The following is a 13,743-nucleotide window of genomic DNA, read 5'->3' on the forward strand; positions in this document are numbered from 1 at the left end:
AGAGGGCATGAGTATGCATTTATTTTTAAGGTAAACAGGGCCCGTTGCTACATGAAGAGGGAGGGTAAAAGCAAACTGAACAGATTGCAATAGAAGCATCTTTTAAATTTAAATCATAATAATGAATATCTGCACCTGGAAGTTAGTAACTAATTATGATCTTAAATAAGCTAAAGGTTTACAAAATACGTAACAGGCACCTATCCAGATAGCACTAGATCCCCAGGATCACACCGTATCTGAAATGGCAAGGTTATGCTTAGGAATGTGGATTAGGTTAAATGTTAGGGTTGCATGAAGTTTTGCGTTGGGGTTATGGTAATAATTAGGGGTTATAAGTAAGTTATAAGGTTTTCGAACTAGTACCCTTCATAATATCGACTTGCAACCAATTTATAATCTAAAACTGATGGTAACTGGGCTCGCTAAAAACTGAGTTAACTTATAACATAGGCCTAGATGTGAACCTTAAGATTGGACTCGAACCAGTAATCTAAGTGTAGTAATATTGAGTGTGTTTTGCCCTCCCCCGTATCTATTTCAAAATTGCCTGTCCTCTTCTCAGAAAGCCAAAATACTTAGCCCCTCGACACACCAAATAAACACCTCCCGGCATACCAAAAATCCTTGCCCCTTGCACATGCCAAATTTTTGCCAATTCCCTCTCCCCGTAGAAAATATATTACACAGACCTTAAAATATCAGTATAGCTGCGGGGTATTGTATGATGCGGCCAATTGGGTTCCCCTCGACGAAGTGTAAAACTTGCAAAAAATCAGTCAAAATCGCCCGTTTTCATGTGACCATCCACCACAACTGAGCACGGATGTCTCCAGTCCCACTATTGAGATATGCTCCATTGAACTTAACAATAAACAATAAATGTCAAGTACTATAGACATGATATACATCATTTTAAAGCTAATTTGAAGCAGAATATTTTGGTTGAATATCTCAAAAATGATGATTGGCGACTTCAGGGCTCAGTTATGCTGGATGGTCACATAATCTCATATCGTATATGGTCAATTCCAGCGAAAGCGGACAAAATTCTCTCTATGTTAACTTTCCACTTTAAAATGTCATTAATAAAGGAAATCACGTTATTGATGGAGCATATCATGTCACGTCCAATGTGCTCTCTTTGAGCATATAGGCCTTTACTAGCAAGTCACACCAGGGGACAAGTTATGATGGCTTAAATGAATTGGCGTTACCCACGAATTCAAAGATAAAGCACCATATATGTCATTGAATGTCCTTCAATCAAAATGAAATTATTACCGTTAGAAAGAAGTTTGCATGATCTCTCATCACATGTAAAACGATTGAATTCCACCAAAGTTTGTGGACTCTAGAGGCCATTAAGTCAATTTGGCTAATAATTTTGTTACCCGCGTATCAAAAATAAAATGATCGTTCTGAAAATGTTAAGTGCATATGCCATAAATGACTATATCATGAAACAAAGTTTCGTACTATAATTCTGAGGTCCAAATGATTATTTTATATAAATACATTTCTGCCATACAATTCCACAAAATCAAATTTCACGTTACCCAGGTATCAAATGTTATCCACGAGTCCAGCAAATATAATTTCCACAACTTAATTTAACATTTAATGACATTGGACACTGAATTTAGTTTGACAAGCGCTTAAAATTGTAAATCGTATACATGGTATAAATACGTTCACCGCTTTAAAACAAAATCTACAACGGTTTAAACTTTTGATACCCACGAACCCCGAATAGATGCTAACCTTGAAAACCAAGGAGAATATTTATTTTAAATCTAAATCAGCACATATTCAAGCCATGGGTATGCTCTAAATTTTACAGTACTTATAGTTTAAGCACCTAAGAAACGCAATCCCCAAACGGTATCGGCTTTACCCACGAATCCAAGGATTTACTCATAAATTAGATGTTTCTTATTCATCTTAACATTTTGAAAACATGCGATATAGGTTCCAAAACAGTCCTGTTTAATAGCGTACTCTTGAAGGTATACTGAAGCTGTATCGTGAGGTTTTGATTGATTATCCTAAATTACCATTTTTTGAGTGCAAGCAATTCTCGCTATTCACAATAAGGGCGCCGCCAGAACAAACAACCTATTAAAAGGCAAGAGACAGGTCAAGAGTGGGCCTGAGACAAGATTATGAGGGGCATCAATAAAAAACCTAAAATAAAGTTGTGGGGCAACACGCGGGGAGCAAGCTCGTGGGTGCGGGTTGCCGGCAAACAGTACAAACGAAAATACAAATACAAACAGGACAGGACAAGACCTTACAAAAAAAAAAAAGATGTGAACAGGTGTCAAAGAATAATTACTGGTAAACCGGTTTAGAAAGCAAATTGCTCTTAAAATGATGTTTGAAGGAGCTTGTGGATGTGGCATTTTGGATGGAAATGGGAATGCAGCAAGATTAGAACGAACACGAGGCGGATATAAATTATTCACACGCCTTGTATTATGACTATGAATTGTAGCACTATATTGAAAATAGTTGTCAAAAAGTGCAGGAAGCAAGCAATTGTGAGCTTTGAACATAAAGATAGCTGTATAAAGTTCATTTATATCATCCAGACGGAGAGTTTTAGATTGGCAAACAAAGGCCCAGTATGTGCTCGAAAATCAGCATTGGTGATATATCTGATTGCACGTTTCTGAAGTCTAAAGAGAGGGTTTAGGCGTGAAGACGCAGCTCTACCCCAAGCAATATTACAATAACTCAGGTGGGGGAGCACAAGGGTGTCATAGAGTGACTTCAGGATGACAGATGGAAGGACATAACGAAGCTTAGATAAAATACCCGCGCTTCGGGCAACTTTGCTTGAGATGTATGAAAGATGATCAGCCCATGATAGTTTATCATCGATGATGATAGCCAGGAATTTTGTGTGAGAGACTTGATCAATAACTTTGTTGTTAATGCGAATATCAAGAACAGCAGGGAGTTTATTTTTCATAGCTCTGGTGGTGAAAAGCATGAACGAAGTTTTATCTACGTTCAACGAAAGCTTGTTGGCATGAAACCATGAAGCAACTTTATCTAATTCCGTGTTCATGGTAGCAACCAGGGTATTTATATCACGATGTGAGAAGAAGATGTTTGTATCATCAGCAAAAAGTAGGAAAGAAAGCTTGGAGGATACATGGGAGAGATCATTAATATAAAGAAGAAAGAGCAAAGGACCCAGGATTGAGCCCTGTCCTGTGGCACGCCACAAGTGATCGGGAGATGTGATGAAAGTCGGGAGTTGAAGTTCACAACCTGTTGACGGTTATTCAAATAATTTTCAAACCAAGACAAGGTAAGACCTCTTATCCCGTAAGTACTAAGCTTCCTGAGAAGGATATCATGGTTGATCGTGTCAAAAGCCTTTGACAGATCAATGAAAACACCGACAGTTGGAATTTTTTATCCAAGGAATCATAAACAGTTTGGGTAAGATGGGCAATGGCCATATCAGTAGAATGATTAGCGCGAAAGCCAAACTGGTTATTGTGAAGGAGACTGTAGCGAGACAAGTAATTATAGAGGCGATTGTAAACAAGCCGTTCCAGTATCTTGGAAAAATAAGGTAAGACGGAGATGGGCCGGTAATTTGAGAATGTATGCGGGTCATCCTTCTTGTGGATATGAATGACTTTGGCGATTTTCAGTTTACCGGGCACTATACCAGACTGAAGGGACATGTTGAAGATGTGAGATAATGGCAGAGCAAGGATGTGGATAAGACTATAACATTTTTCAACCTAATATACATGACGTCAGTGCGAAGCGAATTTCATTATATGAATATTCAAATCACTCATGTTGACTCAAAGCGCTGGCGTACACACGCGCTAGCTGAGCTTAAAGACGTCGCATGAATGCGAACGAGAAACAGCTGCCTCAACGCGTTGACGTCACTACCAGGTCAACGTTAAAATGGTGTCAATCAGCGTAACTGCGTAATTGCGCGCTTGACGTTTAAAATGCGTGAATCTTGTAAAAGGGGATTCAGATTTGTCCACTATGCACGATTAACTCAAAAAGCTAGCTTATTGGTTTTATCACCATGCACCGCCATAACAACCTCCACCACCAACACAGACAACAACAAAAACATAAGTCACTACCACCACCATAGTCACCTCCATCACCATTACCACCACCACCACCACCAACAACAACAACAACCATAACAACACGCCCAAAACCAAGCATCACAACAAGTACCGGTTTTTGACTGGTATTGCATAGTACTGTCCTGATATATCTTATCCTGTCCTGCACTGTCTCGTCTTGTACTGTCTTGTACTGTTCTGTCTGGTCATGTACACCCCGTCTCTATTCTAACATTTCATATTATTTTCTTCTCGTTTTCAAAATCTACTGAGCTAGAGAGTATGTCGAAACCTTTTGTACACATTTTGTGTCATTAATTGAATTGCTATTTAATCATAATTTTTGTGTGTAAATATTAAATCTAAATATACATGTCTTTGGAAATTGTGATTTGTATTAATTGAATTGCTATTTAATCATAATTTTTCTGTGTAAATATTTAATATAAATTTGTTTTAATATATAATTTCGGATATTGTGATTGTGATTTGCAATATAACCATATAATTTTGTATTATGCTGTAGATATATTTTGTTTTGTTGTTAATGCTTAAAGTTTGTCTTTAATTATATATGATTTTGAAAATATTGTAATTATATAAATGTGAAATCATGTGTAAATAAATGAATTGAATGAAGTACCACCACCATCATCACTAAACCGTACCCCTTCACCAATACATTCACCACCAACACCAATACTCTTCACCATATATGGCATTGCATCCATTACTTAAATGCATTTTTGAGAGCTACAACAAACATAGTGCAATCAGCGCCTTTCAATTCATAGTCTGATTTCAGTTCAGCTTTAAAATTCTCCTTATTGTTGCATAAGCTGGAGTACATCTCTTCCAGATGGCTACCGTTAAACCGCTTGAATTTTTCACATAGCTCGGTGAGGTCGTTATCTTCCAACCATCTTCGAACTTCTTGTTTACTCCAATTTCCTGCTGCTGGCTTTCTTGACGCCTGGGTTTCATGTTGACTTGGTCGAATCGGGCCTGTACATGCAAAAGCAAAATTCCACACATCACAAAGCCATCTTATTAATTACTGTTTATACCTGTTTTGTCCTACCGAGGCACTTCTTACTGCTGAATATGGAGTGCAAATTGCTTCAAGTCTATATCACTTAAAGCAATTTAAGCGAGCAACTGAATAAATAAATGAAAATTAGTTTCACCAACCGCATACTTACGAAGTCTTATGGTCAGTCTTATCCCGGATTAGGGTTGAGCATTATTTCCTTTTTCACCAGCTAATTGCTGGCTATATGAATCGGAGAGCGGTTTTGTTTACATAAAATATTAGAGTACTAGTAGAAGTTTTTAAATATTTTGTAGAACTTTTTATCTGTAAGTACTGCTATTCGATTTGTAAGGAAATTTAAGTATATTTTGGCGCTTCAACGAATGAAAACGAACGAAGTTATGTTTTGAAGAAAACATGAGTTTGAAAAATACTTTTAATAGTCTCCACAGCATAATCAGCACTGCAAAAACAGCATGGGTATATTAATTTATATTCATAACCTCATAATTTATATTCATAACCTCATACGCAGCAAGTGCGATCCATGGGTATTAATTTATATTCATAACCTCATACGCAGCAAGTGCGATCCAATCACAGATAATAATTTTTAAATACCCGGACGCAAATGCAGGTCATTGACCGCGTCTCGTGACGTAGCTAAAAGTACGCTCTACAATGACCGCGTTACGTGACGTGTTACGCGTTCGAACAATTTACGCGGACGCTGACCGCCGTATTTGGACATCGCATGATTGCGTGCTAGTGTGATTGGTCGCTAGCGGTATTTCCTTAATGGGCTATTCGATTTTTTACAGGGAAAATGACAGATACGGTTAAAATTGTGTTCTGGTTTCAAATTAAAAGAAGAAAATGTGACGTAAATTGGATTAAAAAATGTGAAAAGTGACGGTTATGAATGAGGTTAATGACTTATCCCTCGGGGCCAGTTCCATGTTTAGATATTTCACAATACCCTCAAAACAACTGATGCGCAGTCATTAACCTCTAAAACACTAATAAACATAAAGGTGTTTTAGCATTTGTAAATTAATTTGGAAAATGAAAAAACTCCTAATCCGTAGAGGATTGAAATAATATTAATAAACATGTCAATATTATAAACCACTACCTTAAGGGGTGTGGATTCCAGAAGATGGTGTTTGTAAGATTCACACCCATCAAATCGCATGCGTCAAATAAATGAGCAGTTCAGAAATTGCATTGTTTTTCATGCATTGCTTTTCACATCCAATGTAAATTTCAAGATTTCTCATAAGACAAGCGCAGATAGACTTGTATAAATGTGGATATAATCGGACATATCTGGGAAAAGCTACTGATGGGGCCACGTTATTAAATTTGGCATATGGAAACATGAATCATAATGTGTCAAACCGCTAGAAAACGGTGAACTTATGTGGCAAATTAAACAATAAATCGTGAAACGGAATGGTACAAGAGCATTATAGAAAACGATTGTCATGTATATATGAAACAATTGAACGTAATTTAAACAAAATCCATGTAACACCAATGAAGGTATTTACTATAAATTGCTGTTTCAATTAAGCATTTTAGAATTGTGAAAAGCACATCGTCGCTGGGCGGGAAAAACCTCGCATGTACATTTGGCCCTTGAATATGGATGAAGCAAACCCTTCAATATAAAGTCTACACCTACCAGGCTTTATCCATGTTCAAGGGCCAAATGTAAATATGAGTTTTTTCCTGCATGTACTTTGGCCCCTGAACATGGATGAAGCAAACTCTTCAATATTAAGTCTACACCTACAAGGTGTTATTCATGTTCAAGGGCCAAAAGTACATATTATGTTTTTCTCGCAGTGACGACATATTTCCTGCAGTATATTTGTATTTTTAATTAAGCACCATATGCTCGTAGGGACGACAGCACACATTCATTGAACATTTGGTATTTATTTCAATTTCAATTTGCTATATTAGTTTACCAAGTTTTACCCCAATCAGATAAAGTATAACATTTGACCTTTGACCTTCGAACTCCGCATATCAAGGATTCCACTCACCAAGTTTAAAATATTACCTTTAGTGACCTCTGATTACAACCAAATGTAGTTTATAACACTCCTCGTATTTTTCTCGATCTCCCATATGAATTTTGCGATGTTTAAGGTCAATTGGACAGAGCATTTTACGCATATACACACATACATAACATACATACATACAACATTAGCCAAATAGTAAGATGATAATTACCGTCCACTTCTTCTCCAGTGGCTGCTTTTACTCCATCTCCTGCGATTACTTTCAGAAGTTTGCCCATATTCGTGTTGATCTGATCGTCAGAATCAAACGCATAGTAAAGGTCCATTCCTTGCAGAAATCCCAACCATCCGTCCGGACTGTAGTCTTTTTGGAACAATAAAGGGATGACTCTCTTATTTAATTTGTAGGCGTATCTTGCTTCTGAAATTGAAAAATTATGATATGACGTAAATAGTGTTATTATGTTCAGGCTAATGTCTCAGTTACGAATAGACGGACTGGGTCAACAAACATCCCCGTATATAAAAATATTTTATCCGGTGGCGAAATCACCAGTCCGGCAGATTTGGGGTGGGGACGTGACAGGAACGTCTTTGCAACGACCATGGATCGGGTACAAACATAGCATGAACAAACATACAGCGGGTCAGCAGTGGCGTACCGTGGCCGCCCCAACCCCGGGGGCTGAAGAAAATTAAATTTTGCCGCCCTTCCTCAACAGCCCGAAAAGGTTGACCCAATTTTTTTTTGTTTGTTTGAAAAAGTGAAGAGCAAAAAAAAAATAAATAAATAAAAAAAAAAAAGATTATAGGCGCTACCGCCCTAAAAGCAACACATTTTGATGTATAGTACCATTTTTTCAAAAAATGTTATGCTTTATCAAATTTTCCGCCCTTTTTTATTTAATAATTCTTTTTGCCGCCCATTTTGTTTTTTTGCAGCCACTGTTTTTGCCGCCCTTCTTCTTCTGCCGCCCCTTCATTTTGGGCGCCCCTGCTTTCCCAGGGGCTGGTGCACCCAAAGCCCCCCAAATACATACACACGGTATAACAAACAACTCCCTATGTACGTATAGGTACAATAGTTTACGGTATAATTTTACAATTTTTTTTAAAGTAAAATAGTTAAATATCAAAAATTTTAACAATGTCAAATTTTAATAATTTGTATTATATCGCGAATTTTAACAAATCAAAATTATTTGATATCATAAGGTTTACAAATATGTACTTTCAGCTCACACAAAGGATACTGTGCAAACGTTAATATCCGATTCTTTAATGGGCACATAAAAGCAAAGGAAATAATCTGTGGGGACCCGTAAAATGCAAAGAAAAGATACCTAGTAGGGTCATATTTAGTGTTTCATGACCGCGAGAGCAGAGGAAGAATTGAAGGTTCATATCGAGTCTTTGAGATAATTAGAATGAAATAAGGTCCGATGGGGACATTAGCCTTCGCAAAGGTGTGGGCTAACTCCAAGAGAGAGGTAAATCCATATGCCAGAGGGGAAAGGGTCACAAATAAAAATGCTTCAGCTACTGTAAAATGCATATCAAACTATCCGTCTTGTAACAAAGGATTTAAAAATGGATAGTTTCTACTATCTACGATTAATGGTTGCGGAGACAAGACATGATGTGTCAAATGTCAAAAGTCACTCAAACAGGGTCAAATTTTTAGAATACTCCGATTTTTTTCTAAATAAATATGTTCAATTTTTTCATCTAGTCACATGATTGAAACAAAGGTAATTTGCACTGCTTCTTATAATTTGGTTACCGAGACAGGACAAACTAGGTCAATGGTCATTTAACTTTGTTGACCTTTAACTTCAACGCTATTTAACGCGGTAGCAGTCACACGGTAGACAGTACAAACTATACTTGTTTTAATCCTTATGGCAAGATGAACAGTTTCAGACTATTTTTTAAAGAAATCGGAGCATTAAGATCGTATAGTAGAGTATTAAGGTAGGGGTGAGCCAATAGATATCATGGGGGCTGGGTTGGGGTCGTGACAAAAATGTTTTTAACTCCTTGGTGAAGCAATTGTTTTAAAAGTTTAACCTGATTGACAGTGTCATCCCCAAATTTACCCCCATCAAAATGCATTTTTGGCATCAGGTGAAAGCTCATATTTTTCTCATTAACATAATGAAATTAGGCGTTCCAAATCTGTATATTTCTGAAGAACTGTCGAATTAGTCTCATTTATGGTATACCACGTTTGAGACTAATTCAACAATTTTTGATGATATCTTCGGAAATACACCAATTTGGAACTTTATGAGTTTTATAAGAAAATGGAGATGCGCAGGTCACTTAAAGGACTGAGGGTAACAGATGGACAAGAGACTTACAGAATGGCAGCCAAGGACTGGAAGGGAGAAGAGGAAGACAGAAAAGACTTTGGTTAGTGAGTGTACGCAGAACTTGAAAACATCGGAATTAAAATGATTTGAAACACAGAGAAGACGCTCAAAAGCCCTATGTCACATGGGAAAACACGGTAAATCGCCAAAAACCGACAATTTGTTGTAAATTACTGGAAATTGCGGGAAATGATGCTTAATTGTGACCGATCACCATGAATCGCGTTAAATTTTGATAAATCACAGCAAATTGTGGTAAATGCGACAAAATTGTTTCAAATTTTGGACAAACGGCTAAAGTCGCCAAAAATCACCATGATAATCTCCTAAGTAAGTTTAAAATCTGCAAATCACAGTAAATTGCTGAAAATGATGTTAAATTGTGCTAAATTTTGATCAACCACAGCAAACTGAGGTAAATTTTACAAGATTGTTTCAAATCTTGACCGATCGGCTAAAATCGCCGAAAATCGCCAACAAATTTGCTAAGAAAGCTTAAAATCCACAAATTGGCCATATATTTAGCAAAAAATAATGTGCGATTCACCTCGTTTTTCCATGTGACATGTGGCCTGCTCAATTCCCTACCTGATCTACAGTTCTTGCTATCCTTGTACCTCTCCGTCATGCACATCAGAACGACGTCTGATGTCTGTACTGCTTCTGCCATAGCATCGATAATGTCACCTTCTGTAATTAAGATAGTAAGAACATGTATAATATGTTAAATGATGTACAAGTAAAGCCGTTAGCAAGAAAGACTGTTAATGGAAGATTTGATGACAAATGCGAAAAGAAGTACGATATTAGAAACAAGAAGCACAAGTACAGAAGAAAACACAAATCAAAGATTGACGAAGAAGTATAGTAGACGATGAAAACGCTTTCTGGCCACTCCACCATTCCTGACATCGACCACGATGACATTGAGTACAAAATAATAAGTAACATATTAGCCAATATCTTTTGTCACGCTTTTGGAAAGAAATGCCGAAAACACCTCGGAATCTTTTCTTTGTTCAATAAAATTTAATTCACCGTTTGTAAGTTTGGCTTCGGTGGTAATTAATAGAGTGTTACGGAACCAGACCCATCCATTATGTACTAATTTTATCTAACAAAGCTATTTGTTTCCTCAAACACCCTCAATTTCCGGTGCATTTCGTCATGATTAATTTAAGCAAACACCGATCATTGTGCGATTTCTCTTTCACAGTGTTTGCCTCTTCGTCGTCTTCATGTAATTTATTTTGTTGTTTTTGTTGTCTCTTGGGTTTTACTAACTATCACGTGTTTTTTAAAGAAGCGCATCGTTACATTTAAACTCACGCATGTTTGTCAAATCCATCCAGACTCTGTAACCAGCTGCTACCAATCGATCTCTAATCCGTATGACACGTTCTTGGGAGTCCCATTGGTAGCTTATCATAATCTGTCCAGATCGTTTGGAGCCTGATGGGTCTGGTTCCGAAATGGCTTCTTGATACGATGGCGGTGGTGTGTGTGAAGAGTTCCTTGACGAAGCATATCTAGGTCCAACGCCGCTGGTGTCACCTTGGATCTCAAAGAGTGCTGAATAAGAAGCACCTCGAACTTCTTTGTTTCTTGATCTTGTCATTTTTTTCAAAGCTATAGTTAAAAGAGATAGAGATGTTGATTAGAGCAGATTATTCATTTAAACAATATGTTCATATTGCTCAGTTGACAGATTGTTTATAAGGTGTTTATTGGGAATTTCAAAATCGTTTCCTATTCACGAACAATGAATATCATATTTTTTCGTTCAGCAATGTATGATTATTTCATTAAAATAGTCATTGTTTACTTACCCGGAATTGTGCTTTGTAAAGCATCAGACCGACGTATTGAATCAATAAACGCCAGGTTCCAAAGAACGTCAGCTGCGACTTTCTGCTCCTCTACAGAGAAGTCGTCCTGTAACATGTTGGTGATGCAAGGAATTGCTTCTTCATTTGCAATTGTGTTTTTGACGTCATCATTTATGGCTAGTTGACTGATTGCATCCAATACTTCAAACGCAGAATAATACATATTAGAAGCACATGCTGAATGGCCATTTGAACTGACAGCTATCTTCAAAATATTGATCAGGGTTCTCACGCCCAACTTCGTCGAAGCAAGTTCTTTCTTCTCAGAGTCTGTTGCGACATAGGCCAAAATTAACAGTGATATAACTTGCCATATGGTGCTAAGCTCAAGGAATTGTTTCAGGACGAGTACTGCGTTGCTGCTTCTATAAAACCTTAGGTTTGACGAACACAAACGAATTGTGTTATGTAGAATTGTTAAAATGAGTGTGGTAATCCAATTTATTGTTTCCAAATCAAGACCACGATCGTGCATAGCTTTTATCAGTCCAAGACCAGCAAACAAAAGGGGTATGGCACCACAGTTTCCCAATGAGGCACAGAGTTCTGGGCTGTTATCAGTGATACTACCGAAAGCTTTCAACATCTGCTGCAAATTGTAGAAGCCTTGCAATTGCCATTTACTCTTATTCAAGTATATGGAGAGTTCTTTCCACATTTTTGGGAAGAGTGAGCCAATACCCGAGTTACCAATATGTTTTCTTATAACAAATGGATTGTCGCGGCTTCCCCGATCAAAGCCTACCACGCAAAAATGTTGATACGCTATCCCAGTAGAGAAATCGTCACATGATTTCAGATATGTGATGGATCTATTGATATCTGTCGGAATGGCCATAATTCAGAAGATACTGCACCTGATGTTAAATAAGACAATAATAATGTAAGTAACATTTAATTTACCATTATGGTTTCCGAGAGTGCGTAGTTTCTCTCTATACTCCCTATGAGTATAGGTACCCGGTCTGTAGCATAGACTAAAAATACAATGACATCACATTTGAAACAATCACGTTTTTCACGGCTAAGTACACGCCTTGGGAATGTAGTGGGGTCTTTACAGAATGTGCCACATTGACCATTTTTCTGTACTCAAGCAACACTAGTTACTAAACATCATTATAGCGGATGAAAAAAACATAAGCAGCCACAACAGCCTGGCACCTCCTTTATACAGTGTGGGCCAAAAACAACTTTACCCAATTTCAGAGGGTGGTTACTCGAACTGTAGAAGAGCTATTCATGATATTGTTACATATTCGAAATGTATATCTTTCTAAAAGTATGTGATGAAGAAATGAAAGCAAAAGAAGCTATATTAACAAAATGGTGCTAGTTTTACGTCCGAGGGTCAAAAATGACTTTGTCCACACGTAATTCAATGGGATGTGTCCGATCCGATTGCTACTGGATTAATGCGTTATGCATACATGCGTTAGGCATACATGTAATTGGTAAACACGTTTGGCTTGTCTTTGAAAAGTGATGATTGTTTTACTACATGCATGAAAGAAATACAATCGATTTTAATCCCCATTTACTTGTCATGTACTCGAACTTCACTCCTGTCATTGACCAATAATAAGCATAAAAATGACACAATTACAAAGGTTTCATCTGGCGTAATTCTTGAATTTTAAATAGGCCTGCGTGGGTTATTTCTAAATACAATGACATAGGTTTGCAAGGTGTCAAGATAAGGCAATTCAAAACACAACAGAGGACTTTTATGGCAGAGGTATACTTAAGAACAGAAAGCTTTTTGGAAGTGCAGCGTCAATTTCGGATTTGTTTCCCGAACGTAAGAGTCCCGCCGAAACCTACCACAACTCTACTACGAACAACTTTCACAACTTCGGAAGTGTGATAAATAGATGCAAAGCACGGAGCGGACGTCCAAGAACTGACCGTTAAGCTGCAAATATTGCAGCGGTTCAAAAGGAACTTGCAGCTAACCCCAGAGTCAGTTGTCGACGCAACAATTTGTCGAAAATACCACGAACGCAATAAGTGCAACAACTTCTAACTTCTTGTAAATATTCGCACTTTAATGTTTTAGGAAGGATATGTAAACGACAGATAACACCAAAAAATACGAAGAAATTATTTCCAAACCGTGTTACGGCCCACAGCCATTATGTTTCTCATTTTCAAGAATGTGGTTAACAATATGCACAGTATTGTCTCATTTCGTGAACAAAGGCCACACAGTAATTGTTACCTTGCGTTTGCTTTATAATCGTTCACCCAACTGAAACTATAATACCAGCTCATTGCTCATTACAGACA

The 13,743-nt window shown here is 37.4% G+C and overlaps 1 protein-coding gene across 1 annotated transcript; it reads right to left on the bottom strand.

The window, feature by feature from the left end:
- Positions 1-4,573: 4,573 nt before the first annotated feature.
- LOC140172154 (uncharacterized) lies at positions 4,574-12,264 on the bottom strand. Its single transcript, XM_072195488.1, has 5 exons — positions 11,395-12,264; positions 10,895-11,194; positions 10,154-10,255; positions 7,402-7,611; positions 4,574-5,126 (listed from the first exon to the last, which is right to left on the bottom strand). Exons 1-5 carry the CDS (start codon positions 12,110-12,112, stop codon positions 4,852-4,854), a joined length of 1,605 nt encoding a protein of 534 aa, XP_072051589.1. The 5' UTR covers positions 12,113-12,264; the 3' UTR covers positions 4,574-4,851.
- Between the last annotated feature and the right edge of the window lie 1,479 nt (positions 12,265-13,743).

Source organism: Amphiura filiformis, chromosome 15 (genome assembly GCF_039555335.1).
Source record: "Amphiura filiformis chromosome 15, Afil_fr2py, whole genome shotgun sequence".
In the NCBI taxonomy this organism is placed as follows: Eukaryota; Metazoa; Echinodermata; class Ophiuroidea; order Amphilepidida; family Amphiuridae; genus Amphiura; species Amphiura filiformis.